The sequence below is a fragment of the Xenopus tropicalis genome, chromosome 1 (genome assembly GCF_000004195.4).
Source record: "Xenopus tropicalis strain Nigerian chromosome 1, UCB_Xtro_10.0, whole genome shotgun sequence".
Taxonomy (NCBI): domain Eukaryota; kingdom Metazoa; phylum Chordata; class Amphibia; order Anura; family Pipidae; genus Xenopus; species Xenopus tropicalis.
Window position 1 is genome coordinate 118,749,457 of NC_030677.2, and position 27,694 is coordinate 118,777,150.

Genomic DNA, 27,694 nt, shown 5'->3' on the forward strand with positions numbered 1-27,694 from the left:
AAGTTGGCTACCTGCTCAGATTTTTCATTCAGTGAGATCAGTTTCTGTTAAATTTTCAAAAAGACTGAAAGCCTTTCAGCTTAGAAATGACCTCCTTTAAGTTTTTTAATAGAACTTCACCTACCAATATATAGATTGATGTTCACCTCACTGATTAGTCAATGAAACTTTTGAATGCAATCCTTATAGCTCAGATCCCTCCCTCTGATCTGTGAGCTTTTGAAGTAAAATGTTTTATAGCGACTCTTCTCACTCTTAAGCTGTCCTTAAAGTAACAGACAGAAGCCAATTAGTTTTCTTTCATTAAAATTTTTATTTGTGTGTACATGTGTGATTTGCTGCTACTAGCATTTTTAAGCATCAAAATTTCTTACGGATATGTGTAAACAATTCCCCTTATATAAACATATTGCCCTTTAAATTAGCTTATACATGGCGCACTATTATTCATTCCTAAATATGTACTTTGATCATTGAATCTTTTATAATTAAGTCCTTTATCAGTATAATTTGGGAGATTCATGTAGCTAATGGCACATGGTAACATGCACTACAAGAGAATGTGGAGGTGGAATATAATGATGATAACCTGCAGATATCAGGGACATATTTTAAATGAACCCTGTAATATGCATTTATTATGTGCAAGTGTGAGTACTTACTATACAATAATCCATTAATTGCCTTTTCCTCTTTTCCCCTTAGGTGGGAAAACACTCCTTGGACAGCCTGCTCTTCTTCCTGCGGTGGGGGGATCCAGAGTCGCACAGTTTCTTGTGTTGAGGAAGATATCCATGGACAAATTAGCTCTGTGGAAGAGTGGAAGTGCATGTATACTCCAAAGATGCCTATTGTACAGCCTTGTAATATTTTTGATTGCCCTAAATGGCTGGCTCAGGAGTGGTCACCGGTAAGCACATTGTCAGTACAAATATAATTCATCATAGCATTGGAAAAGTAATGTGAAAAAGCTGAAGCAAATTTTCTGTGAGGATTGAAATGTATTTATCTTAATTTGTTTTATGTGTTTGTTCATTGTTCATTTGCTACAATTTACCACAGCATGAAAGAACAAACAAATATATATGACATAAAGTAAAAAATATCCATCACTCCAACTCTATTGAGGCCTTATTTAGAATTTATTCACCCAGGATTTAACTTTTATATAGGGTTCTCAACAGTCAGTCTGACAAAGAAAGAAAGATAGATGATGATAGATAGATATAGATAAAAACATATTTTATCCATGCTGCTCATGGAACTGTTTGCCACCTGGGCCATAAACTTACAAGTATCTGGCTGGGCTAGTTTACCAACATTAGGCGTATTTGCACTTTGGCTGTAGTCAATAACAACCAAGTGTTTAGATCACAGATCCGGCCATGAAAGGAACACTTCGAATGAATGCAATGGGTTTCTGCCCAGATGCAACTTTCCCCATTGTTAGCAGAGGAGCTTATATTTGCTCAAGTCCCTCTTCCCATATAGGTCCACTTGCCAATTTATTTGAAAATTAGAACATAACACATTTACTTTTGGTGATATATTAGTACATTTTTAAAAAAATATATTTGCTGAAGCTTTAGAACTGCTGTATAAAGTTAGACAAGTGTAGGAAAAGTGAACTAGTCAGCTATAACATTAGCTAAAAGATACTTAGGTAAGTCCTAGTGAGCTTGTTACATAGCAATATATTAAGCCTTTTTCTTAGGCTTCCTGCCGGCAGACCCAGTGGCTCCAGGTGCAGTTGCAATGGAAGGCTGAGGCAAGCACAGGGGCTGGTTCTTGGCCTGCATTTATCCTCAGGCCAAGCATTAGCCTGGTGTGGCAGTAACCTTAATATTTGAACAGTCAGGCTTAGACAAACAACTTCTGAATTGCATATTTTTTGTCAGAAACCTGTTTCAAAATTGCCCCTTTTATGCTATGGTTAGTACAGAATATGTCAGAAGTTAAGATGAACTTGATGTATTCCAGGGACTAAGCATTATGGTAATCCAGCCTGTATTTACATCTATTGCCACCCTAGGCATCGGACCTAAATGCGCACCCTAATTGACATCACTTCTAGACATGCATTATGTTACTTCAGCACATCGTAGCCTTGTAACCCCACACCGCCCCAGCTCCATTGTCGTATCTCTACAGGATTTTTTAATATTTAAAAAAAAACTATTATTTAAAAGCTATTATACAGTATAGGCACCCAAGGACCACCTCTGAAAAGAGGCACAGGCCCTTTAGGTGCCTATATATAAATTTCACCCTTAATGGTAATAGCACCTCAGAAAAGTGTTTAGCATAAAATCTAAAATTGCAAGACTTGTTTGAAGACTAGGATCAAGTGAGAGTGGGCAGTTGCCAAAAGTATGTGTCTGGCCCCAAAGTGAAAGGTAGGATGTTCTTAGGGCTTTTTCATTTTTGTTATTGAGATATCCAATAAATCATGATATATTTTTTTAAAAAAATGGATAGGGATTTTCTAAAAACTATTTGTTTAAAATTCTTGACATTTTTTTTTTTAAATTTCAAGGGTTTTTTTGCATTACTGTTATTGCTAACGATTCCAACAGACATCCATTATTTCCCATAAGTAAAGTAAAAAAAAATACTTTACTAAATATATCAAATTAATGTAAAAAATTATACATTAATGTAAAAAAAAAAAAAAAAACTTGTTGCACATATTCTTCTGCAACTTAGTTTGTGGAAGACCTTAAATTTTACTCAAAAGCACCCCACGTCTCTGCTCAGTGTTTTTGCATCTGTGCATGTTTCATGATCTGGTATCATAATGAATAGGCTTAGGTACGTGAAAAATCTTTTAGCTTCATTAAAAAATTAATTGCAAAACTGGCTGTTCTGAAATTAGTTTGCTCCAGCCTTTGGAAATTCAAGAGAATTGTTTCCAGACTCTAAACATTTTGAAATTGATCCTAACAGTGTATGATGGCTGGAGAAGAGAAGAGGCATTTTTTCATTGTTTACCGTATTTGTATTTTGGTCAAAAACTTTTCTTTCCCCTTCTTCCAGCCAAGATCTTAATGGGTAGTAACATTTTTATATATTTTAGCACATTGTTTGAAATGATATGTGAATCCATTATACATAACAACATTCAGCTCTATACATTTTTGATTGGATATGTGTATCTTTTGAGGAGGTAATTGTTGACCTTGGAATGATGCAAATGTATTATTCTGCTTTACAGTGTACTGTTACGTGTGGGCATGGACTGAGGTACCGTGTGGTTCTCTGTATTGATCATAGGGGCATACATACAGGAGGGTGCAGCTCTAAAACAAAACCTCATATCAAAGAAGAATGCACAGTGCACATACCTTGCTACAAGGCTAAAGGTAAGGAGGCAGTTTAAAATATATGATATAAAACCTTTTTTTTCCTATGATGTTTCTCTGTTAATCTCTGCATTATATGAAAAAAGGGTTTTGTAGTAACATGAGCAATGTTTGCCTATTTTAAGTAACTTATACAGGTAGCTAGCAGGAGACAGATACAGTGGAATGTGACCACCAAAAAAATTAGCAGCAGCACAACCATGTCTTCCTTTGTGCTGCCTTTGCTACATGTAACCATAGTAAGCTAAACCTTCCAGTTTTTTTCACATTTATATATCAGCAACTGAAATCAGTGCAAGTTTGTATTTCTTTTAGCCTGCATACAGGTCCTGTGCTGAGTGGGTAAGGATAGAATATGAACATAAGCATCCGAGACTTTTCTTCGTAAAAAATAACCTGTTTGGTAAATATTACGGAAATTGGCAAGCTTTTTGAACAGTTAACTAATGTGGGGTTTCCTTTATGCTTTCCTGAGCCCCAGAACTGGGGCAATAATAAATGTGCCCTGTAGTATCAACTTGATATCAGATTACAGAAAAATATGAGTTGCTTGCAATTAATTTCTAACATTATTTGTCTTTTTTAATGGCAAAGGGCTAACAACTTCTTATTGTTTTACTTTTTACGTGTCACCATTGTATTGTATGGTGCCAAGATGGTTGAGAACTTTTTTGCTACAGAGGGGAATTCCTAACAGGTAAAAATAGTAGTGAGATATTAGACCTTGGACCCCCTCTAGTATCACTAGATTGCACCCTTCTGCACAGGATTGGGGTTTGCAAAGTATACAGTCCCCAAAGAATTCTTAATTATGACTGATCTTAACTTAACAACACCTAATCTTAATCAAGTGTCTGTTGAGTCAGTTACCATAACAACCAGGCAGCACTTTAGCAGGTTGCTAAGGTCAGTGACCTAGCAACCTCTAACTGCTTCAGCAGTGATGCAGGTCTCCTGCTGTGCCCAATAGCAGCTGTGCCCATAGCAACCTAGTTCATCACTGTTAAAAATGTAAGCATCAAAATAAAAAGCAGGCAAATTATAGAGCACAAAGGTTTAAATATGCCAGAAGCATTAACCTGTTCACAAATCTGACAATAATCTGTTGTATTTTTTACTTGCTGTGACATCTCACCTTTATTTAACTGTACCCTTCCAGTTTTTAAAAATAGACATACACATACATATGTTATGGAGTTATTTTAATAATGATTGTTGTTTTTCTTAGAAATGTATGACATCACCAGCAGCAGTGGTAAATGGTTTGTGGCAGGATTGTTGTATAACAAAGAGGGGCAGATTTGTAGTTATCTGCTTTAAAGTCACGCCCTTGTCCTTATTGAAGCTTTTTTATTGGTCTTGTTGGCTACAACCAATTACCTTGCAATCTTAATTTCAGAATACTCTGACAGTTTAAAACTTCAGGATACAGATCGTGTTTCTGGGAATATTATTAAATTAGAGAATACTTTGGTCATGACAGCAGGCGAATTAAGCTCTGTCCTAGTGACATATAACATCATGCAAATTAGATTAAAGGGATTCTTCCATGAGTTTTATCGTGTACTTTTTATTCCTCAGTTACACTGTTTACATAGCAATTAATTCACTCTACCATTTAAAATTTTATTCTTGAACCAATAAATTTATTTTTTTTATCAGAGCATAGGTCCCATGGCTGTGGCACACTGGGAAATGAAGAATATGGCTAGCCCCATGAAATTTCAAATTTTTTGAAAAATGGATTTCAATGCTGGATTCTGCTGGAGAAGCTCTATTTAGCGATGACCCATGACAGTATTCCTTAAAGGAAATTCCTTGGGAGTAAATAAGCATTGATTTTATTTGGGCCATACACAGGCAATTGGTAATTAGTGTGTGATTAAGTAATGAGTACAGGTGTGTCAGATGCCCTCTTAAGTCCTTTTTATCCAGTGTGAACAATTTACACTTAGCCAACCATTCCTCATTATTGAGCTGCTCTATTCTGTTTTTTAAGCTTTGCTGCCCTTATCTGGACTCTCTTCCTTAGTATTGTCTGCTGTATATATTGGACATAAAACTGTACAGCAGACTCAAGGTAGACCTTACTAGTATTTCACCCATGGTATAGGTCATGACAGCATCTGGTGCCATGATGCTGTCTCCCTCCAAAACACATAATAGTAGAAATGTAACCTGCACTTTCAGTAAAAGTTGACAACCATATTCTTCTCTCTACAGTATTCATGTTCACTTGTCTCTAGGTAACTCTTCTTGCAGAAAACAAATGGGTGACTGTAGCTTGCGTGTTTCTCCTGTGTCATTACAGTTATAGTATGTGCTGAGAGAAAAAACAACAGGGCATATTTAATATACAATATAGATAAGAATTCCAGTAATGGTTTCTATGTCCTTATGTAAGGAATCTGTAGATAAAGATCAGCTCCTTTTGTTAGCTTTTCAGTTCCTTATGCAACACTGAAACAAAAATACTGTAATTTCACTGAAAGAAAAATTAATTGAATTGGAGTATTAGACTGAGTGTTTGACAAACTTCGTTCTGTTTTTCATCAGTGTTAACGAAACAAAATGTGAAACTCATGACACTGATTCTGATGAACTGATAAGAATGTTTCTGGGGAATTTAGCTGAACACTGTGAAGTACTGAGTGTTCTGTAAGACATGAACAGAACAAGTAGCCATGTGAATAACACAGCTATTCCATGATGTTTTATTCATCGGAACTTGATTGTCTTCACAGACACCATCTTTTATATCATATTTCTGCTTTATAGCTCCTATTGTTTGAGAAAAACAGGGGTACATGATTATTTTTCAGATTTCCTGAAGTATTACAACAAGTACATATTTAACATCCGCGTTCTTTGTTATTTCTTTAACACGTGCTTTGTTAGATTCGATGGGAAATTTAGTTGCCGCTGCTTTAAGTTGAAGCCAGATGTATGCTGGAAAATTTCAGATCTGTGGATTTAGTTTCATATAGTAGCGCTTTAAAATTTATCGTTGTGCCTATTTGAGTTGGTAGTTGGCTTGGTTAATATTTCAGTTGTGGACATTGTAATAATGTGACTAGAAGTTAGTCTAGCTCTATAATTAACTAAATGTCATGAATGGCTACAGGTTGTTCCTAGTCTTCTCCATCTCCAAGATTCTTACAGGCAGGAAAAAAACCAAAAGGAATTCATCCCACTAAAAGTTCTTAAGTTTTTCCATATCTGCATAATAAATAGTAAAGCATACTTTTTATATGTTCTGCATTTATTTAGAATAATGAAAAACGTAATACTGGACAGTACAAGAAAGGCCATAGGGCTCATTTATGAGAGAGGCAAAGTGCAAAGTGAGGTTTGTCTAAAATGCACCCTTCCCCCTTCTTTGCATCTAGCACTGTTGGGTGCAACTCTTTGTTATGGACCACACTGGCATGCACAAGTTGAGCCCACCAGGCCTTGAGGGGGTGGCATCAGGGCTACTGCCTCAGGCTACAACAGCCCCAGAATCACCTCTAGGTAAATGTGTTTGTGCCCATCAGCAAGCATAGAGCTTTTACCTGCTCATAGAAAAGGAGTTCTTATTTGTAAAGTAACCTTAGTACTGCTTAAAATTGTTTATTGATTGAAATCATCAGCTAAGCAGATGTCTGCTGTTTTAAATTGCAGAGAAACTACCTGTAGAAGCCAAGTTGCCATGGTATAAACAAGCCCAAGAGCTGGAGGAAGTGACTGCAGTGTCAGAAGAACCTTCGTAAGTATAATATGAACAAATTCTTTCATCATGTTTTCCTTCCTGTGTTGTCTATTAAAATCAAAGGTTATTATATAAACAGAATAAAGCAACATAAACAAAGATTATACAAGAGACTATTTTATGAAAGGTTTAAAGATATGTATATATCTTGCTCGTGCTGCCTCCTATTGACATTTGTAAAATGAACTGTCACCTATCTATGGATTTAGGCAGTGTGTAGCCCATAAGTACACCCTTATACATTGCCATCCAAAACCTACCTGCACCAGCACAGACATCCCGGTCCATAAAAGTCTAAAACAAAAGTTGTACAGCCATTGCTAAGCTGGGATAAATATGCCAGTGAAGACTCTGTCTATTGTGACAATGTACACATCACATTCATAAATATTCTTCTCTTCAAGTTGTGATGCTTTTGCCAAATTCAGTTACTAACAGCTTTTAGATTTTTTTCTCTTCATATATAACAGAATGTGTACATTTAATCAAAAATGCCCATTACTCCTTGATTGTCTATGAAAACAGTGTTTTGCTATGGCATGAATATTATTATTATTATATTTAGGGCAAGTATTAGCTGGCACATTATTTAATTTACATTTTTAAATTTAATAAGTCTCAAAAATGTTAGTTTATACAACTTGAAAAAAATTAGAGAATATATCTTACAACTTTATCCATAAATCTGCTTGAGCAAATTAGATCTATTGAAAACAGTAGGAGAGCTAGTTCTTTAACAGTAGAATTGACTCATCGCCTGGTTTGTTACTGGGAGAAAATGTATTACAATGTGCAGTTGGCTTAATAGGCTCCAGGCTCTATCTTTACTTGAATACCAGCTCTGGAAAGCCTCATAAACATGAAGTAAATCAGCCTTATGTAGCTTGTTTGATTTGTTAGGAAAACTTTTAGGGAAAGTCACTGAAAGCAAATTACACTACAGTACTTAACACTAAAACCACAGTGTTTCTGCAGGGAAACTAGAAACTCCATTATTAAAATGGAGGTTATAACAATTTCCCTTTCTGTGTGATTAATGTGCACAATTTACTGCTTTGATCTGCAGAATTCCCTGCTCTGTCTAAGCAAAAGCTTACATGGCTGATATTGAAATCTTAATTTTGGGCAATAAATTTTCCTTTCAGTGGGATAGAATCCCTGTGTAGGGCTACTTCATATAAATTGCATTAGACTGCAAATGTAGCACATGTGCCTAGCTACTGCTCTACTTGGGCCCTGCTTCCCATATAATGCTGATTAGCAAGGAGAAGGCATATGATCCAGGGTTTCGTATGTTATGTTTTATGACTGCAGCTAAACAAAGACCCTAGTGTAATTTCCTTTTTTTTGTTCTACACAGTAAATTAGGCATTTTGGGATTTGTGAATATATATATATCTGCACAACTAAAGTCTTGGGATTTATTTTTGGTATACTGGACCTTTACTTTTATCATCTATTCTATTGGATTTAAGTACTGCAAGCTGGACATTTGTTTCTGGATTTGCAAGACAGCACCATTTGTATCTTCTTTGCTTGCCTGCAAGATCATACATGTTGATATGAGTTAGCTTGCACAGTTATTAGATTCCACATAAAGCAGTGTTTCCTATGATATATTGCCTTACAACAGATGGAACATTTCCATCTTAAACTAAATTAGTGAACTCACCTGTTTCCATATTTGTCTAACTTATATTCAGTGTATATGTCTGCCCAAGCTATAACTTCATTCAGAAACAGATCCTGACACATGCTGATGTCATGATGCAATGATACCTCCTGGCCATGGCCCAAGAAGCACATTCCTCTCTTCGTTCTTTTCCAAACACTGCTCCTTCAGTCTTCTCTGTGTCCTGGTCAGTCATCCCTTTGGGACACTACTGTCACTACTAACAGAAAGCTGTTAAGGACAGTTAACAAAAGAACCTAATTGAAATCGGATTAAAACTCTGTTTAGTCACCATCATTTTATATGTCCATCCATTTTATATGACCTCCATCCTCTTGTGTCTTTGACTCTTAACTTATTGCAACTGTATCTTGTATTTATTTGTATTTATTGTTATACTTTGTATTTATCTATTATTATCTTATTAACCCCCTGTTTGTATTAATGTATTCTACTGTACAGCGATGCGTACATAAGTAGCGCTTTATAAATAAAAATATACATACATACATGTCAACTACAATTTTACATTCATATATTACATTAGATATACTTAAAAGAAATACTAAGGTTTACATTAGTTTACTTCTTAATTATAGAAAAAATATTATATTAATATTACTTGCCTAATAATAATACGTTTCTAAACAGAATTTTAAACTAAAAATGAGTTGCCAATTTTTATGTATAATAAAGTGTGTTTATCATTAGGATTACCGTTACCTTCTTCCCCATGGCAATCTTTCTGTTTTTCATCCTACAGTGTAGTCCTATTATAAATGCCCTAGCACTCTGACATAAGCACACTATATATGGACATGATGCAGGCTAATGTATCTTCATGTGTATGACAAAATACCCCAAGGTCTGAGGAGAGGAGACTGTCAAATCTGACTCATATAGCCTGCATAGCTTTGGAACTGTAAGGAATCCTCCAGATGTCATGGAGGCACATAAAATGAATAAACATGCATGTAATTCTCAATTGACAATATATTTGAGTTATTGAACTAACAACTGGCAATTGACATTTGTTGTTTTATAATAGCCCCCTCTTAATAATCCTTTACCAGTAGTAAACAAGCTCAAGACTTTTTGATATGGCCAGTGACAGGAACCATGAGGCCCCGTGCTACCTGGGTGGCAGGGCCTGTCCCAGCAGAAGTACCTGAATTACTAGCTCACTGCTTGCCCAGGTTTTCTCTCCAACTAAGGGACCCAATTTTAAAATGCTTATCCAAATAGCATGTGCACCAATACACACCACAATTCAGCCCAACCCCTGTAATCTTTGTCACTCTCACGAATAACTGACCATCACTTCTGGTTTGGCCCCTTGCCATCAGGCCCCTGACAGGCAATTATTTCAAATGTTATAGGGGGCCTACATGGCAGCAAAGACATTTGTGACAGTGTGTATGTGTATATGTACAGTATATATGTATATATATATATATATATATATATATATATGCAGTGTATATATGTGTATATGTATATATGTACATATATTTATATATATACACTTATATGCAGATGACATCCAGATATATTTAGACACCACTGATGTTCAAACCCAGATTGCTAACTGCCTCCTGGCTATCTCCTCCTGGATGAACCAACGCCAGCTCAAACTTAACCTAGCTAAAACAGAGCTCATGGTCTTCCCACCCAAACCTGGCCCTCCTCCTCCTTTCACCATTACTATTGATGGCATGACCATCAACCCTGTAAATTCTGCACGCTGCTTTGGGGTTATCTTTGACCAGTCACTCTCCTTCTCTAACCATATTAATAACACTGCCAAAACCTGCCGTTTTTTCCTCCGCAATATTGCCAAGATACGCCCCTTTCTTTCACAAGTAACAGCTAAAACACTAATACATGCCCTTATCCTTTCCCACTTAGATTACTGCAATCTCCTACTAACCGGCCTCCCAGACTCCCACCTCTCTCCCCTGCAATCAGTTTTAAACTCTGCTGCCAGGATCCTCCTGCTCTCTCCTAAGAGGGAACCTGTTCAGCCTCAATTAAGTTCTCTTGCATGGTTACCTGTTAAGCAAAGGATAGCTTACAAAATCCTTCTGCTAACATTCAAAGCCCTTCACTCCTCACTCCTCTGCTCCTCACTACATTTCTTCACTGGTCTCCCTGCATGTTCCTGGCTGTCTCCTCCACTCCTCTCAGAGCCTCCGTCTTTTTACGCCATCCACACCCACTCCACTCTCTCATCTTAAACTTTTCTATCTCGCTGCTCCTTACCTCTGGAACTCTATCCCTGAATCCCTCCGTAGGGAAAACTCACCCACTCTCTTTAAGAAAAAACTCAGCTGTTACCTTCTGGAGCACTAAAACATTATTTTGCCCAGTCCTGCGCTTTAGGGCAAATGCCCATACATGATGCACTTACCTTGCAGTTTGTGCCTGTATTTTACCCAACCACTTAGATTGTAAGCTCTACGGGGCAGGGACCTCCTTCCTACTGTGTCTCATACCACGTGGCACTTATATATATATATATATATATATATTTATATATATATTTATATATATATATATATATATATATATTTATATATATATTTATTTATTATATCACTTGTCCTCCCTGTGTGTAATTTTGTATTCTGTAAGATTGTACAGTGCTGCATACCCTTGTGGCGCTTTATAAATAAAGTTATACATACATACATATATATACATATGAATTATTTTGATATGTCAAGCTCAGTGTTTGTGTCATTCATAGGACACATTGAGCCCCTCTTTAAATGGTTTTGGACTGGTAGGCTCAATTAAGGTATTTCCCATCCTAGCTGTCATTTTCTAAGATGTATATTGAAATGTATCATCCATATAAGATTTCAAGAGTCACTTATTTATTACATAAAATAAATGCTGGAATTCAAAATAAACTGCTTTGGGATATTTACATGAGATCTGTTTAAACTGATATGTCAGTGGTCTGTAGAAGCCTATTTAAGTTCTGGTATAGATAATCAGGTTTGAGTTAAGATGGGGATGCTGAGATAATTGGAGATGAATATAAGATTGATGCAAATATATATTTATTTATGACCTTGTAAGGTATCCTTGGGAGTAAGACAACATGTCATGGTAAAATGAAAGGGATACAATTGGAAGTTTCAAGGTTTCAATGTTCTTCATGGGTAATGGTAAAATTAGCGATTATGCTAAGTCGAGTAGTTCCTTGGAAGAGGGAAAAGATGAGTGGAGAAAAAAAAAGGTGTAATATGTGCCTAGGAGTTCTCAAGTTACCTATGAATTGAATCAATCTTTCACTTAGCATTCCTGACCTTAGAAATACTGCTTGCTCAGACCTTCTGTTTGACACAGAAGCAACATATTTCTAAAGCCTACATATAAAATGATGAAAGTTAAAATAAATAAAGTAAAAACTGCTGACAAGCGATGTATACTAGTGCCAGTCAATGTAAATGTAATGGCTGCCACTTTTTTACTTGGTAGTCATGATAGCTAAAGCATTACAGTCAGCAGTAGGGTTCCTTTCAAGCCTCATAAAAAGAAGACACATGAATAGCAGCCAAGTGCCGCAGGCATATGTTTTCTTTAGATAAATACAGCTGACAGGCTACTCAAATGTTGATTATTATGTTTAGATATATCATGTAGCAAGCTGGCAAATTCTTCTTGATCCTTTCTGGTTACAAACAATCAGGTTCTGAGTAGTTTCTGTTTTTGCAGGACTGAGCACATACTAAAATTTAGTTGAATGCAGTCATCATGAAATTAAAGGGGTAATTTACAATGCCCACGGCCTCAATATGCCATGTTTTTTTGCACAACAATGGGGCACAGTCCTCAGAGATCTGCAGTATGCCGAGGTAGTCAAGTAGGCCCCCACCCACCCTCTAACTTGCTCATCATTCCGTTGCTCAAGTTTGAGAGAGACAGGTGGAGCAGCCCACATTGGGAACCTGTCCTTTCCACATGCCCAAAGGCAGACACTAAGGCGGGGGTCCCCAGCCTTTCTTACTCATGAGCCACAGTCAAATGTAAAAAGACTTGGAGAGCAACACAAGCACCATAAATGGAGGTGCCAAATAAGGGCTGTGATTGGCTTTTAGGCAGCCTCTATGCACCCTATCAGCTTACAGGGGCTTTATTTGGTAGGAAATCTTGTTTTTATTCAGCCAAAACTTGCCCCCAAGTCAGGAATTCAAAAATAACTCCCTGGTTTGGGGGCACTGATAGCGACATCCAAGGGGTTGGGGAGCAACATGTTGCCCCTGAGCCACTGGTTGGGGATCCCTTCACTAAGGGCAGGGCTATCTGCACCTCTTGATGCTGCGCTCTGCTCCTAGCGCTCTGCATGCCTCTTGAACTCTTTACCCATTAGAGCTATAGCACTTGCTTCCCATGGTATGGTAAAGGATCATACCGTATTGCCTGAAAACAATGTGTCATTTTTAGCACGGCCATTTTAAAAAAAATGATTTACCTTTTTTACCTTTACCTTTTAAAACCATTATGGTTATTTTTGTGTTTGCATAGGGAAGTGTAATGAATTTACTTTCTACCACAGAGTAGCAGTTTTGCCATGGCGTCTGCCTATGGCTAAGATGCTAGCTTTACTATTAACCACAATAGTAAGATATTTGTACAATTGTTTGAATGAATACATGATGTTGAGCACGTAACAGAATTAATTTGTGGTGATACTGATATAAGAAAGCTTAGGAAGGTGCTTTTTTCACTTCTCACCTCTCACTTCTCAATTACAAGGCTCGTTTATTAGCTTTTATTGTAGATTGCTGCAAATTGTATTAGTGTGTGCAGCACCTGTACTAGTAAATGAGCCCCTACACTAATATAGTTTCCTGTTTAATTGGTCTAATATTCTTATAACTCAGAGAATATTGTGTGAATAAATATGCCTTTCTCAAAATAACTAAAGTGCAAGCCTTAAAGGCCAGTCTTCTAGCAGTTTTCCCACTGGACTGATTCTTGCATCTGCGGTTGGGTCTGATTCTGGGAGTTTCAGTTGAAAACTGCTTGGGGGCTGCATGTTGGACATGGATGATTTAAGTCATTTTTTTCTAATTGCTTCCCATGGCTCTCCTCGTTTCTAACTTTGACATGACCTGACTATAATTTTCAGTTAACTGACCCGATGATTGTCACCATTATTGATGGTAAGCCATGCTCCAGAGCACACGTCTGACATCACCATTTCTTACACCTGGGTGATAGACTTGTCTGTGTTTTTTAGTTCACACTCAATTATTTAATAACAGACAAATCAGCCTGGATTGCTTAAGCACTCTAGCGAAAGATGGCTAAAAAAGTTGTTTTAACTTATCTAAAAACATTTAGCAATTTCTATTATATATTCATCTCTTTTTTATTAATTCTTTCTTTGCTTCTTACTCTCCAGGCACCATTGTGTTTTATTAAGTTTGTGGACTCATTTAAAAATGTTTTATTAAAAATCTTAAAGAGATACTGCCACCAGAAATTAGACTTTTTACATTGTCTTTCCACAGCCTTTGTTATTTTGCCTTCAAAGTATTTTCCCAATGCTTTTACGCTACATATCTGATCGCTCATATTCCTCTGAGACAGGGCTGCCATGTTTGTGCAGCAGGAGTCCTTTAGCAGTAGAAGCTTTAAGGGACAGTTAGGTTTAGGAACTTTAAGTACCAATTACTTACAGTACAAAAGCTGACCAGCAAAACATGATTAGCATGACCTGTAGGTAACTTTTAATGTAAATTAATAAAAATAGTTTTTTTTGTGTCACTGTTATTTTAAGTATTTTATTGAGCCTTATCCAAACCTTTGGAACTGAACACAGTATTAGCAGCTATGCGGATTAGTCTATGAACAACACATATACAGATGGTAATTGTAATATTTAAATGATAACCATTACCATTTTTCCCAGAAGCATGATTCTGCTCCACATTAGTAGCAGCTGTTCCCAATGAGAACTAGTGTACTGTATCAAACATGTAGTATTTGAGCCATCTGCCCCTTGCTTATTAACTAAAGAAGCTTTATGTTTGAAGTATGCTTCATATAATTAGAAGGCATTATGGTATAGAAATGGGAGTTGTAAGATAAAACTTTTATGAAAAATTTTAGTTATGCGAATGGTGTCTTTTTATTGGAAGCAAGGCATTTCTTATTATATTGGTATTTATTTTTTTAATAATGCAGATACATTGAAAATTAGCACAATGCTTTTATTATAGCAAAAAGTGCTTTACTTCTACTCTGTGTCTAAACTAATCCAAAATATAGTTAGAAGGAAAGGTAAAAACTAAGTAAGCTTTATCAGAAAGGTCTATATAAATACAGCCATAAGCACTCACAGAAACACTGCACACACACTGTCCTCTTTTAAAAGAAACAGGATTTCTTGTCTTTTTGTTTTCCTGTGCCAGAGACATGCAGCTCTCTCCCCTCTCCCTCAAGAATTCTAAGAACTCCCTCCCCCCCTTAGGAATGTGATCTGAGCCAATCAGCAGGAAGCTTCCTTATAGTCTTACTAACTGAGCATGTACACCGGTCTTGGTCTTGGTGCAGGAGCGAGGCATTATGGGAACTTTACAGAGCTCAGCGTTTTTCTTTCCTGTGAGGCTTCTGATCATCTAAACAGGAGAAATATGGGGAGACTTAAGGGTGCTATTAAGAGAACTGAAGGTATGCCTGCGGTTTGAGATTAACTCTTTATTAGCCTTTCCTTCTCCTTTAAAGATGGAGGAGAAACATTTTCATCTGAAAAAGATTAAATAGTGCATTATTAGTTTAGAAAGCCTTGTTGACTAAGATCTTTTACTCACATAGCCTGAGTTCTCTTCTTCAGTGCTGAAAAAAGTACAATTAATTTTAAGGTTTATCCGCTGATTCTGTGTTTCAGGTTTATTCCAGAGCCTTGGTCTCCATGCAGTGTTTCTTGTGGAGTAGGCATCCAGCATCGAACAGTAAAGTGCCAGGTTTTGTTGACATTTGCCCAGACAATTGCTGATCTCCCTCTTGAAGAGTGTGAAGGAACAAAACCCGCAACACAACAAACATGTTACAGTGGGCCCTGCAATGGTGAAGCTATGGATTATAATCCTGACGAGGATGAGCTTAGTTACGGAGGGCTGAAAGATATTGAAGAACTTTATGACTGGGAGTATGAAGGATTCACTGAGTGCTCAGAATCCTGTGGTGGAGGTAAGAGTCTGACATTTGAGACTATTATGGTAAAGTGTTATTCTAGTAATCAATAGCAGCCAATCAGATGGTGGTCTTCAAACAGCTGAACAATAAGTGATATGGATTACTAGACCTGTACCAAATTTTGCTCCTTTTATTACATTGCCCTCATAGTATTTTTGCAATGTTTTCTGTATACAGCCTAGAAGGTATAACAAAAAAGGTTTTGGTATGTAGAACCACTAAATTCAATAAGACTCTAGTTTGATGTGGGCATAAAAAATGTAATCCATGATATTATACAGATGTTGTTGAAGCCCCTACTAAGAATTACAACACAGATGCAAGTACCTTAGGGTACAAATTCATTGGCATTGAGTAAAGCTTGGCTAGTTTGAATATACAACCCTTGTGCCACAGTTAATGCACTGTTAAAGGTATCTAGATAGTCTACTTAAATTAAGCCAAGCATGGAAAGGGCAAGATAGTTGTACAAAGGTAGCTATAAAACATAAGGTAAAAATATAAGAAGACTAATATGTGTTCACTTTTATTGCAATTTACAGATTACAAACCTGATCAGAATGTGATCTGAGGGTAATTTATAAAAAAGGCCATGTTACTGTTCTGTTGCAAAGTGTATTTGAAATAATGCCGTTCTATAAACACATGGAGCTTTTCATTGTCTTTGCTGTGATTTGATAATACAACACATTTCCTGTGCATAAAATAAAACAAATACTTCCATATTGCTAAAATACCAGAGTGGAATATTGCCTCCAGCAATAAAGAGGTTAAAAGAGATTGATCACCTTGGATGTGGACTGATGGATTTTGTACAGGACCTCTATTTCCTGTCCTATATTCAGCCATGGAAACTGGATTAATATTCTAGAAGGATCATCTTCCTCAGTATGTCCTCCATAAGAGCTTGTTTAATTTAGAAGGCAGCAAGTTGGATTCCCAGAGGGGACACAAAGTCTGTAAAATAGCTGTTACTGAACCCGTTTTGAAAATCCAATTTTTATGAGATGTCTTTGATGTCATTCTTTTGGTAGGTTAATCATTTTTCCTTTGATTTGACGATCCCAAAATCCTTGGAAGCATGGTTTACTATTTAGTGTTTGCAATATGCACTCTTCACATGTGCTTAAGTGTGAATGTTCTGTTAGTATGCTTGATGTAAAAGTAAGACATTCACACACAGACACCTCTTATGTCCCGAATAAGTAAGTTTTATATCCCAAGAGAATCTTTCTGCTTTAGTAGATTGTTGTACAACCATGGATGTTACAGTAGCAGGCTCTACAGATGGTGTGTGCATTTACTGTACAATTTAGAAGTCTGAAGAACATATATTTTATTTGGCAGCTAGGAAATTGATAGTAGAAGAACCCCATCAACTTCATAGGCTATAACCACCAATGTAGTTATTATAATAATTATGCTACCTGCACAGTATCATGATTTCAAGGTATAGTTTAAATACTGATATGAAAGAGTTCTGTAAAACAGGAAAATAATGTGAGAGACATCACTTTGGATGGGAAAAGTAGTCACCAGAATGTAATATTAAGTCAAATGCCTTAATGAAATGTATTTGTTGGTAAGCTAATTATGTCGTAAGGCTGCATTATAAGCGATAGGCCAGACATTACATTTATGGCACCCTTCAATGTGCCTTCTGTACTTACACTATTCTGTGCTTGTCCTTTGACCTCTGTAGTGTTAGTAGTCGAGTTACTGTAGCTTCTTGTGTTTGTTGCTTATGTGAGAATCAGAGCACAACCGGTCATGGTACTAAGGTGAGTGAAGCATGAGTGGTAGGGTTGGTTACTATAACATTACTGTGATAAGGCTTTTGTTCCTGTGGACTCTTATACTGTCCCTAGAACAGAGCTAGCACTATTATGTATAATAAATGGCACAAACTTTGGCAGCACGTAGTAACCCATAGCAACCAATAAGATGTTTGTTTTTAAACAGGCGATCAGTACATTTTACGTGCTGTTTGGTTGCTAAAGGTGATTAGAAATTTTAGAAACCATCCCCCATAGAATTAGTCCCCACTGAATTATCTGTTATAATTTATTAAACTGGGCAAGGCATGTTTCACCAGCACTCTGTAAAATCTGTTTAATCATAAGAGGTTTCAATTACTAATTAGGCCAATAGGCAGATATATAAACTGCATTTAGTGGGTAAATTGAGCTTACATTTTTTGCATGCTAAATTAATATTTTAATATATATATATATATATATATATATTGCTACCAAAAAGATTAACAATCGATACAGAAATGGTGCACTCAAGGGCTTCAAAAATTACAAAAACAAAAAGCCACTTGAATGCACCCTTGCTGATATAAATGTATACATGAATTATACTGAAGAATGTAAACTCAGAATTTTTAATATATTTTAGACCTGATATTTATGGTTTAATGCATGTGATAACAGGTGTGAAAAGTTTACTTCAGTTCTGGTAACTCACAGCAACAAAACTGCAGGCAGCATTTAGCGGCCTGCTGTTTGAATCTTCACAATAGGTAGGAATACATTTAAAATAAACTATTTGCATTTAGTGGCATAAACAATACTCCAATATAATATCAAAGTATGTACATTTTTTTTTTATTTTGAGAAGATTGCTACCTTGCAGGCATTTTTTTCCAAATAGTGTGCAAGATGAATAGGAAGGGAAATACAGTATATATTCTCATAGAGCACTACTTGAATCATCTTTTTGTTACTAATGTAGCCAAAGCAGTAAGACTATTCAAGATCATTTCATTGGTATTACTTTCTCAGGAGTTGAAATTGGATCATCTGACATGCAACCTTTCACCTTGCAGAGGTAGCAAGCACAAGGAACCAGTTAGTAATTTAGCCTGCCATTAATTGCAGTATTTCCCATTGCTGTCATCAAATATCATGTAAAAATTATGCCATTATGTTAGATAGAAACAATGCAAGATCCTTGATGATCCACATAGGTTTTGTCAGATTGACCATGATTTACATTTCTGCCCATCCCTCTACATTCCTTCTCCACATATCCTTTTTAATTTCCTATTTGTGGGACCTGCCAAATATTTTCAAGAGAATTAACTTTGCATTTTCTGCGTTTCACGTCAGTCCAGCGAAAATTTGCCTCAGCAAAATGTGTTGTGTGTGTCAAAAAAAGTTGCGGTCGCATCAAATTCAGCACGGTTGCGGCAAAATAGGCGTTTCATGGATTTTTCTTTTGTTTAGCAATTTTTCCGGCAAAGCGAAACAGGACAGGGTTTGAAAATCTAGAATCATTGAGGAAACTTAGGGGGCATTTACTAACACTTTCTTAGGTTCTGTTTTTTTATGGCAAAAATATGATTTTATCACAAAAAAAAAATTTTTTGTTTTTTTTTTGTAATTTATTATGCAACAAAACTGCAACAAATCCCAATGCAAAAATATGCCATCTAAAACTTGTCGAGATCATGTCCCTTTTACAAATGGAAGATCTTTCTTTGCTTCATGGTTTAAGATGTTTTCAGGGTTTATTTACTCTGGCTTATTTACAACAATACGAAAAAGCCATAGGGTTGATTCACTAAAGTGCGTTAAAGCGTGCGCTATTTATAGCATGCGTTAAAAATGTTATCGCGTTTAATTTTTTGCGTTTTAACGCACGATTCACTAAAAGTATATTTGCGTTAATTTAGACACAATGCTGTTTGCGTTATTAAGTCGCAAAGACTATTTTCGTGTGATATTTGACGGAATGCGCGCTAATCACCGCATTGCGCACAAATAGTCGCTGCATGCAAAAAAATGCACGCCATATTAGTCCTACGCGGCATTACTTTTGTAAAACTACTTTTATGAAAATGACCATTTCCCTGCAAACTTAAGGCTGCATCACTCTAGGGCCAACACATACTTGAATAAATAACACTGCAAAGTCCATATTTTATTGCCAAAAGCTCATTAACTGTACTTTTCTATTATTACCGCCTGCCTCAAGTAGGTGTTAATTTTCGCACAGACAAATGCGATATTTAGCGCGTCTAAGTGTTTGTGAATCATGTGTTAGTATTATTTCGGTGCGCAAATAAAAGCATGCATTAAAATTAACGTATGCGGTAGCGTGAAACTTAACGAACGCGACTTAATGCATGCGTTAATACTTTATTCCGCAACAATTTTAACGCAAAAAAGCGTCCAATAAAACTTATCGACCTTTAGGGGCTGATTTACTAAGACACGATTTCGAATCCGAATTGGAAAAATTCCGATTGGAAACGAACATTTTGCGACTTTTTCGTATTTTTGCGATTTTTTCGGCGTCTTTACGATTTTTGCGTAAAAACGCAAGTTTTTAGTAGCCATTACGAAAGTTGCGCAAAGTCGCGATTTTTTCGTAGCGTTAAAACTTGCGCGAAACGTTGCGCCTTTTAAGTTTTACCGCTACGAAAAAGGCGCGACTTTGCACGCAAGTGTTAACGCTACGAAAAAATCGCGACTTTGCGCAACTTTCGTAATGGCTACGAAAAACTCGCATTTTTACGCAAAAATCGTAAAGACGCCGAAAAAATCGCAAAAAATACGAAAAAATCGCAAAATTACCGATCATTACGGAAAAAACGCAATCGGACGCATTCGGCCCGTTCGTGGGTTAGTAAATGTGCCCCTTAGTGAATTAACCCTCATGGGTTTTATGTGACAAAACAGAAAAGTTTTGTATTTTTCCATGTCCGTGGTGTGTCTTCAGACTTTCATTTACCTCACTCCTTTGGGGGGGGGGGGTCTTTTCTCCCTGGATTTGGCCGAAGCTTCCGTGCATTTCTGCCTTAGGTCTTTGGGCAGAGCCCTAATGGGTCAAATGAACCACAAAAATCTCAGTCAAAAAAGTTAATGCAAATATTGCAAAGTTAAGAACAAGATATAACTGCTTTAGGGCTCCAGTCTTTGGCTGAAAGTGTAATCCTTTTTCAAGCTTAGCCAGGGACTCTGAATCAAGTAGATCACCCCATCAGCAAGGTAGAGACCCTTTGCATGTTCAGTAAACTTTATTCCAACAATAACCAATGGCAATTAAATAGAGACAAAAAAGTAGTTCTTTTCTCAAACCTTGGTCCTGAGGCAGATTCAATATGGTCATATTTAAAGGAAGTTTAGCTGATGTTCTACAGTATGTGAACTAACTGGATAGTCATATAAAACATGGAAACAAATTGCATTGTTTGTTATGCTGAAATTGAGTGCTTATACATTTATTGCGTATTATTTATATCTTTATTTGTGTGATCTACTGTAAATGATCTGTGATTATCCTGTTCCATGGCCTTAGATTAATATGGTGTAAATTACTGATGATATCATGTACACAGCAGCAGCAATAATTCCCTGCTGTGTTTGTGTATGTTTGTGCCTGGCTGTCTCTTAATATGAACACCTTCTTTATCATAGCACTTTATCATCTTGGGATAAATACAATTTATCCTTCCAGAAACAAGTAAATACACCCGTTCTTACCAGAAGAGTACATCCATGCCTGGGCTGTTAATGTATTTGATCTGCAAAGACATTCCTATATATTTTGCCATTTACTATTTTTGTTTTTTGAGTATGATAATCTGACTTGTATTTTTAAAAAATAAGCAAAAGTTGAACCTAATGAAAGTAAAGAACAAAAAATTTGAACCCTATTTGACTGCTGAAATTTTACCATATTGAGATTCTTTTGTGATTAAGTCTTAAACCATGATGGGTGGTCTTATAATCACTGTAAATACTTCCTTGATCAAAATAGCTTCGAGGAATTCAGTTTCACAACTTACAGACTACTGTGTCTTTCAATGACAAAGGTTGCATTCAAAATGCAGACAATTTTTTTTCTTGTTAATACAAAAGTATAGTTTATAAAAACAGCTTAGCTTTTAGTTGTGACTTTATTGGTAAAATTCTGGCTCCTCTCCTGAAGCCAAGAAAGCTATAACGAAGACAACGTCTGAAAGATTTTTTTATTAACAGTGTAACATTTATATTAATAAAAAAGCTTATTATAATCTGGCATGATAGGGAAGACAGGGCATTCCAAGCTTTACTGTTTAATTGTTGATAGTTGACGACAATTAAATCAGTGAAATGTAACTATAAAACTAAATAATTGTTAAATTGATTGAATTATATTTTTGAATTTCATGTAGAATTAGTTTGTGCAGCAGTTACACAAAATGGCTAGAAACTTATTAATGCCAGCTTACATGCGTGGAGCACAGAGTAACTGCCCTCCATCTGTATTTCTATTACATCCTATAGTTCTTTAACTCATAAATATGTTTTTGTAAATGTTTTAATAAACCCTCTGACCAATTGTGAGAATACCTTTGGGTAAAAACATGGATTCCAGGAGGCTGTATGGAGGATTAAGAAACAACACATTTAAAGTTTCTGGACCGTCAATATTTCTGAACAGCCTTACCAAAAAGAACAATATATCATAAACAGTTATTATGTTGGAAAATTAAAGTATGCATATTATACATACACACAAATGAGAAATTATTGTCTCTTGTCTCACATGGGGGGGTGTATTAGAGCTTAACACTGCTGAACAATAATACCCCATAGAACTGAATGGTGTTAAACGGCTAAAAGCAGCCAAAGCCATTCTGCAAAACTGACATATTCATTTGCGTTGATAAATGTGTCAGTTCATTGGTCTAGAGATTGATTCCTGATTGGGCACTAGCTGCAAGGGGTTTGTATGTGTTTCCCATGTATATGTTGTATTTTTTTCTGGGTACTCCGGTATACCTCCACACTACAAAATCATACAGGCAGGTTAATTGACACTTGATAAACCTGACCCTACTGCATCTAAATGTAATAGGAACTTTAGATAGTAAGCTGGTAGAAAATATGTGAGCCAATGTTACAAATGTCATTAGGCATAAAAATGTTTTGGAAAAGAGCAGGGCCAGAAGCAGAATTGCCAAGCATGCAGGTGAAGGGGCATATTATTTAAAACTGCACAGATTTGTAGAGACGATACAATAAAGTTGCTTTTGTTTTTGCAAATTGTGGAAATTGAAGATGATGGTACACATCAGGTGTTTCTTCTAGTAATGTTTTCCTGCAGTAAAATATCGGTACTGGTATCGCTATCTGGTACTGGTATCGCTATCTGGTTTCCCAGAAGCTACTCCCTGTGTGCCATATAACTTTGTCCCACAAGCATTTTGCTTAGTAGTAGGAAAGCACTACAGCACTGCAAATAAACAGCACTGTATGTCCTAAGTTTGCCCTGTAACCTGCAGTAAGCTACCTCTCACAGATATGTCCAATATGCCATATTGAAGTAACAGTAGAATCAAAGCAAGTGTTAAAATTGTTCCTTGCAATGTCTTCCCTTCCAAGTAAGTAAATATCCTGCTGATTAAAACCAAACATATGAACTCTGCAATATCTATTTTTTCTCAAGACAAATTTTTATTCTGCATTAAATTATCCCAGCCCAAATTTGCCCATTATTAAATCTGGTGACGTTTTTAGGGCCTTGTTGGCACCAGCACTTTTCATTTCAGCCCCACTTGGCTTTAGTTAAAGTTTCCTGCCTGCCAAAAGCAGAGAAGAAATTGAATCTTGCACTTACCCTTGAGCTTCCTACTCGTTATCCCTCCCGCACAGTAGTTATCATTTATGTGGTGCCAGGTTAATGCAAAAGCCATGCATTTTGAGATGCATTAGTACTGTAAGGATTTATGTTTCACAGTTGTGCCAATTTATTACTTTAGCTTGAATAGATTTCTAGTCTAACATACAGCAGCCACAGTTAACTATTGTGGTCACCTTTAAAGTTCTAAGTGCTTAAGATTTAACTAAAGTGTTCAGATTGGTGCTAAAATTAACCCGCTTGTTTTATTTGCTCTCATTGTCCATTGGTAAATGAATCACACACCTTAGAAGATCGTTTAAGCCCACATGATTTCTAAGCACTGACTTGGTATGTTTTTGTAGGCCTGCAAGAAGCCATAGTGGTTTGCCTGAACAAACAGACAAGGGTGACAGTAGGCGAGAGTCTGTGTGTGGCCTCCAGGCGCCCTCCACCTCTTTTAAAATCCTGTAATATGGAGGCTTGTCCCCCAAGGTAAGTTTATTTTTATTTCATTTTTTTTATCAGCTATTAATGGTTCCATTTCCATTTGTTTTCTACTAAGGAGAGCCTAGCATGTAGCGCTTGGTATAATGATAGACTTTGGCTGTCCAGACACTTCATTAACTGTTTATATAGACAGTTGCTTTACATTAAACATGCAAAAAAGATCATAGCGCTAATTGGTTTGTTCATATTGAAGATCTTAATATTTATGTGTTTGGCTCAAAATCCTTAGAGAATGCTGACTGTTGTAATTTTTCAACTGTAAATTAAAAGGTATATTTTTTAATATAACAAATGTATATATTTGTGTAATCTGTTGTAATCGTTCATAAATCACAGTGACATGAATATACATTGCATAATGAATGGGGCCAGTGGCTGAGGACCAGCTAGAAAATTATGCCAAGCATTGTAGCAGGCACAACATTAATACTGAACATCAATCTATTCCCATATCATATGTATATATCAACTTTATCTCCAGGGGGTGGATGGAGTTGCTTAGACTCTTTTACTTCTTTACAGTTCGTCTTGTATCATGGAAGTGAAAATATGTGAGGCAACCAGCTAAAACAATATGTTGCCAGTCAGAAGTTGTTACAGTCATCAACATTTGGAACTACTTTGGAATATAGGTCTTCATTTTGTAGTGCCTCCTTTTAAGTTTGGCAGTCTTCTTTCCGCCATCATTTTCTTCCCTTGTACAGGTATGGGACCTGTTATCCAGAATGCTTGGGACCTGGGTTTTACAGATAAGGGGTTGTATCATAATTTGGAATTATCAAAATTGAGTCAAAGAGAGATGACCTTCCAGAGATTTCTAGATAACTGATGCTATACCTGTAGTATTCTGTTAACTGTGATTTTAGAATTCAGTATCCACATCAAAGAAAGAACATAGTAATACAGAAAATTTGATCTAGGTAATATAAGGTTCAGTGTTCTGGATATTTAAAACACATAGTAAAAGCTTATTGCTAAATTATAATCTTATAATATTATGTCTTTAACTTTGTGTGTGCTGCTGATTATTTGGAGGGAGCAAACAGACAATCTGTTTGTTTCTCCCATCAGCACTAAGATGTTATGGAGAACAGGATGCTACATGCCCTCACAGATGGACTGGGCTGCCTGTGGCCTGTAACCCGGCTTAATGGCCCACCATCCATCCACCAAAGGGCCTATCACCCAGCAACTTCCACCTCCCGCTTTGCCCCCATCCACAGGGGAATGCACGGCAGTGGAGCAGGCAGGGATTTCTGCACTTCATTCATTGAGCCTGCTGACTGAGCAGTCATAACAGTGCAGCTTCGGCACATTGCAAAATGACATGACTGTTCAATGCATCAGTATAGTTTTTTTTATGCAACCAGCATGAAGGTCAATAAATAACTTAGTTCAAGGTACAATTCGTGTTGAAGGGCACAAGTCAGGGGGACACACCTTTTATCATTATTTTTTCTACTTTTGAGACATTCTGCATCGCTCAAAGAGCCTGTCAGCAGCACTGATCCTGGTCTATAGCTTCAAAACTAAGTACTTTAAATAATAAAGATGAATTACAAGTTTTTTTTCTGACAGGGGCTCTTCAAATTCTGACTTTTGTCTGAAGCTGAACATTCCCTTTAAATAACAGATTTAACAAGAAAAATCTAATGGAGCTGTATGTGGACCCACTTTTTATGGCCACGAACTGAAGCTCTGCTGGTCTAGATCTGAAGCTACCTTTGATTATCTCAGACATAAGTGATTTCTCCTTGTTTAAAACATCACACAATTCAACTGTTTTAGCAGTATCTTTTGCATACTGCAACTCCCACCTAAACTATACTCACATTTACTTTCTATTTCTAGTATCCCTTATTCATGTCTACAGTTGCTCTGTTTTTAAACAAAATATACCCAGCTCCAATTTATATTACTCACTTCATTTGTGGTATGTTTTGTTTTCCAGCTGTACACCTCTGCGGAATACACTGGCAGTAATAATAATGGAAATAAAAAGGCAAACACTCTCTATTAACTGAATCACACTTCATCTGATGATACTTAGTCCAGAAATCATGCTAAAAGACCTAAAAGTATCTTCTATTTTCTCTCTGTCCTGATCACTTCTGATCAGGTCTCCAATTTTTTATCGAGATCTCTTTCACCCTGCCATACTCAATTGTCTCTGCTCTCTGTATAAACCAAAGGCACTCTACAGTTGCATTTCACTGAGAGGACCTTAGATATGTGTGATAAACCTTAAGGCTGATGCCACACCAGGCATAGGGCTGATTTTTTTCGGCAAGCGGAAAAACGCTTTCCGAAAATTCAGCCCTACGCCTGCTACTTGTGCCTGCACCCGAATGAATGGGATACGCTCGGGTGCAGGCACACGTAGCCGATATACGCATGAAAACGCGAGACTTTGCATTCTCACGCGTTTTCATGCGTATATCGGCTACATGTGCCTGCACCCGAGCGTATCCCATTCATTCGGGTGCAGGCACAAGTAGCAGGCGTAGGGCTGAATTTTCGGCAAGCGTTTTTCCGCTTGCCGAAAAAATCAGCCCTACGCCTGGTGTGGCATCAGCCTAACATTCACTTTCAATTTTTTTTCTCCTAAACAGTAACTAAGGTGATGTACCACAGCTGTTCAACTGACTTTATTACACCACATAGTCTCGTATCCCATAGTATTTTCCTGTGACTTTTTTTCTAAATGCAGGCAGTCTCCTGCTGTAAAAATCAAAAACAAAATGTATTAGTATCCACACTATGTGGGAAAGTGAGAGTAGGAGAATTTAGATTTAAACAGACTGGAAACGGAAAGCATTACACTTTGATGTTTTTAGTCAATAAAAGCACCTGACATTTTTAAGTTTATTAGAAATAGTTTTCAGGGACATATATAATACATAAGTACATAGTTGCTATTGCTGGTAAAACATATAGCTGTCCAGTGAAATACATCATTTCATAAAAAGCGGAAAAAAACACAGACAATTATTTACTCACCTTGGCTAACGGACTAATCAAATGCAATTAACTATCCATATTTTTGCTATACAAACAATCACCTCCTTCCTGACAAGGGAAAATTGTTACCTAGCTTCCCTTAGTAATATGGTAATGTAGAGGGACCGGTGTTTGCAAATTAGATGGTTTTACTAAGGGCCAGGTTTATTAACGTTCGTAATTTTTTAGTTTCCCTGAATCGTACTTCTTAGAACTACAAATTGTGTATTTAAATAATTGCTCGAAAACACAAATATTTACTTGTTTATCAAGGGTAAAAACCACAAAAAAATTCTTAATACAAAACTACATCATCTAAAAGCTGATGAGGTCATGTAGGAGTCAATTGGAGCTGTAACAACTTTTTCATTTATGGTTTTAAGGGTTTTCGTGATTTTTTTTGTAAGATCACAAACATTCTTCCACATTTGTATTCGTTTTTGCTTATTATATTGAGATCGTTTAATAAATAAGTTAACATTTGTGCTTTATTAATTTGTGAGTTTTTTCATGGTAGATAAATCTGCCTCTAAATGTTTGGTAGGGGTTTGCCTGCCTTATTCTCCC

At 36.6% G+C, this 27,694-nt stretch overlaps 1 protein-coding gene across 2 annotated transcripts in view; it reads left to right on the forward strand.

Annotated features, from left to right (window-relative positions):
- Positions 1-27,694, forward strand: part of adamtsl1 (ADAMTS like 1) — a 184,509-nt gene that overhangs the window by 103,208 nt on the left and 53,607 nt on the right. For both annotated transcript variants that reach the window (XM_012953036.3, XM_012953030.3), the window contains exons 11-15: positions 706-910; positions 3,215-3,362; positions 7,026-7,110; positions 15,693-15,994; positions 23,983-24,112. In XM_012953036.3, the coding sequence (XP_012808490.1) occupies positions 706-910; positions 3,215-3,362; positions 7,026-7,110; positions 15,693-15,994; positions 23,983-24,112 (870 nt within the window). The remainder of the gene's footprint in view (positions 1-705; positions 911-3,214; positions 3,363-7,025; positions 7,111-15,692; positions 15,995-23,982; positions 24,113-27,694) is intronic.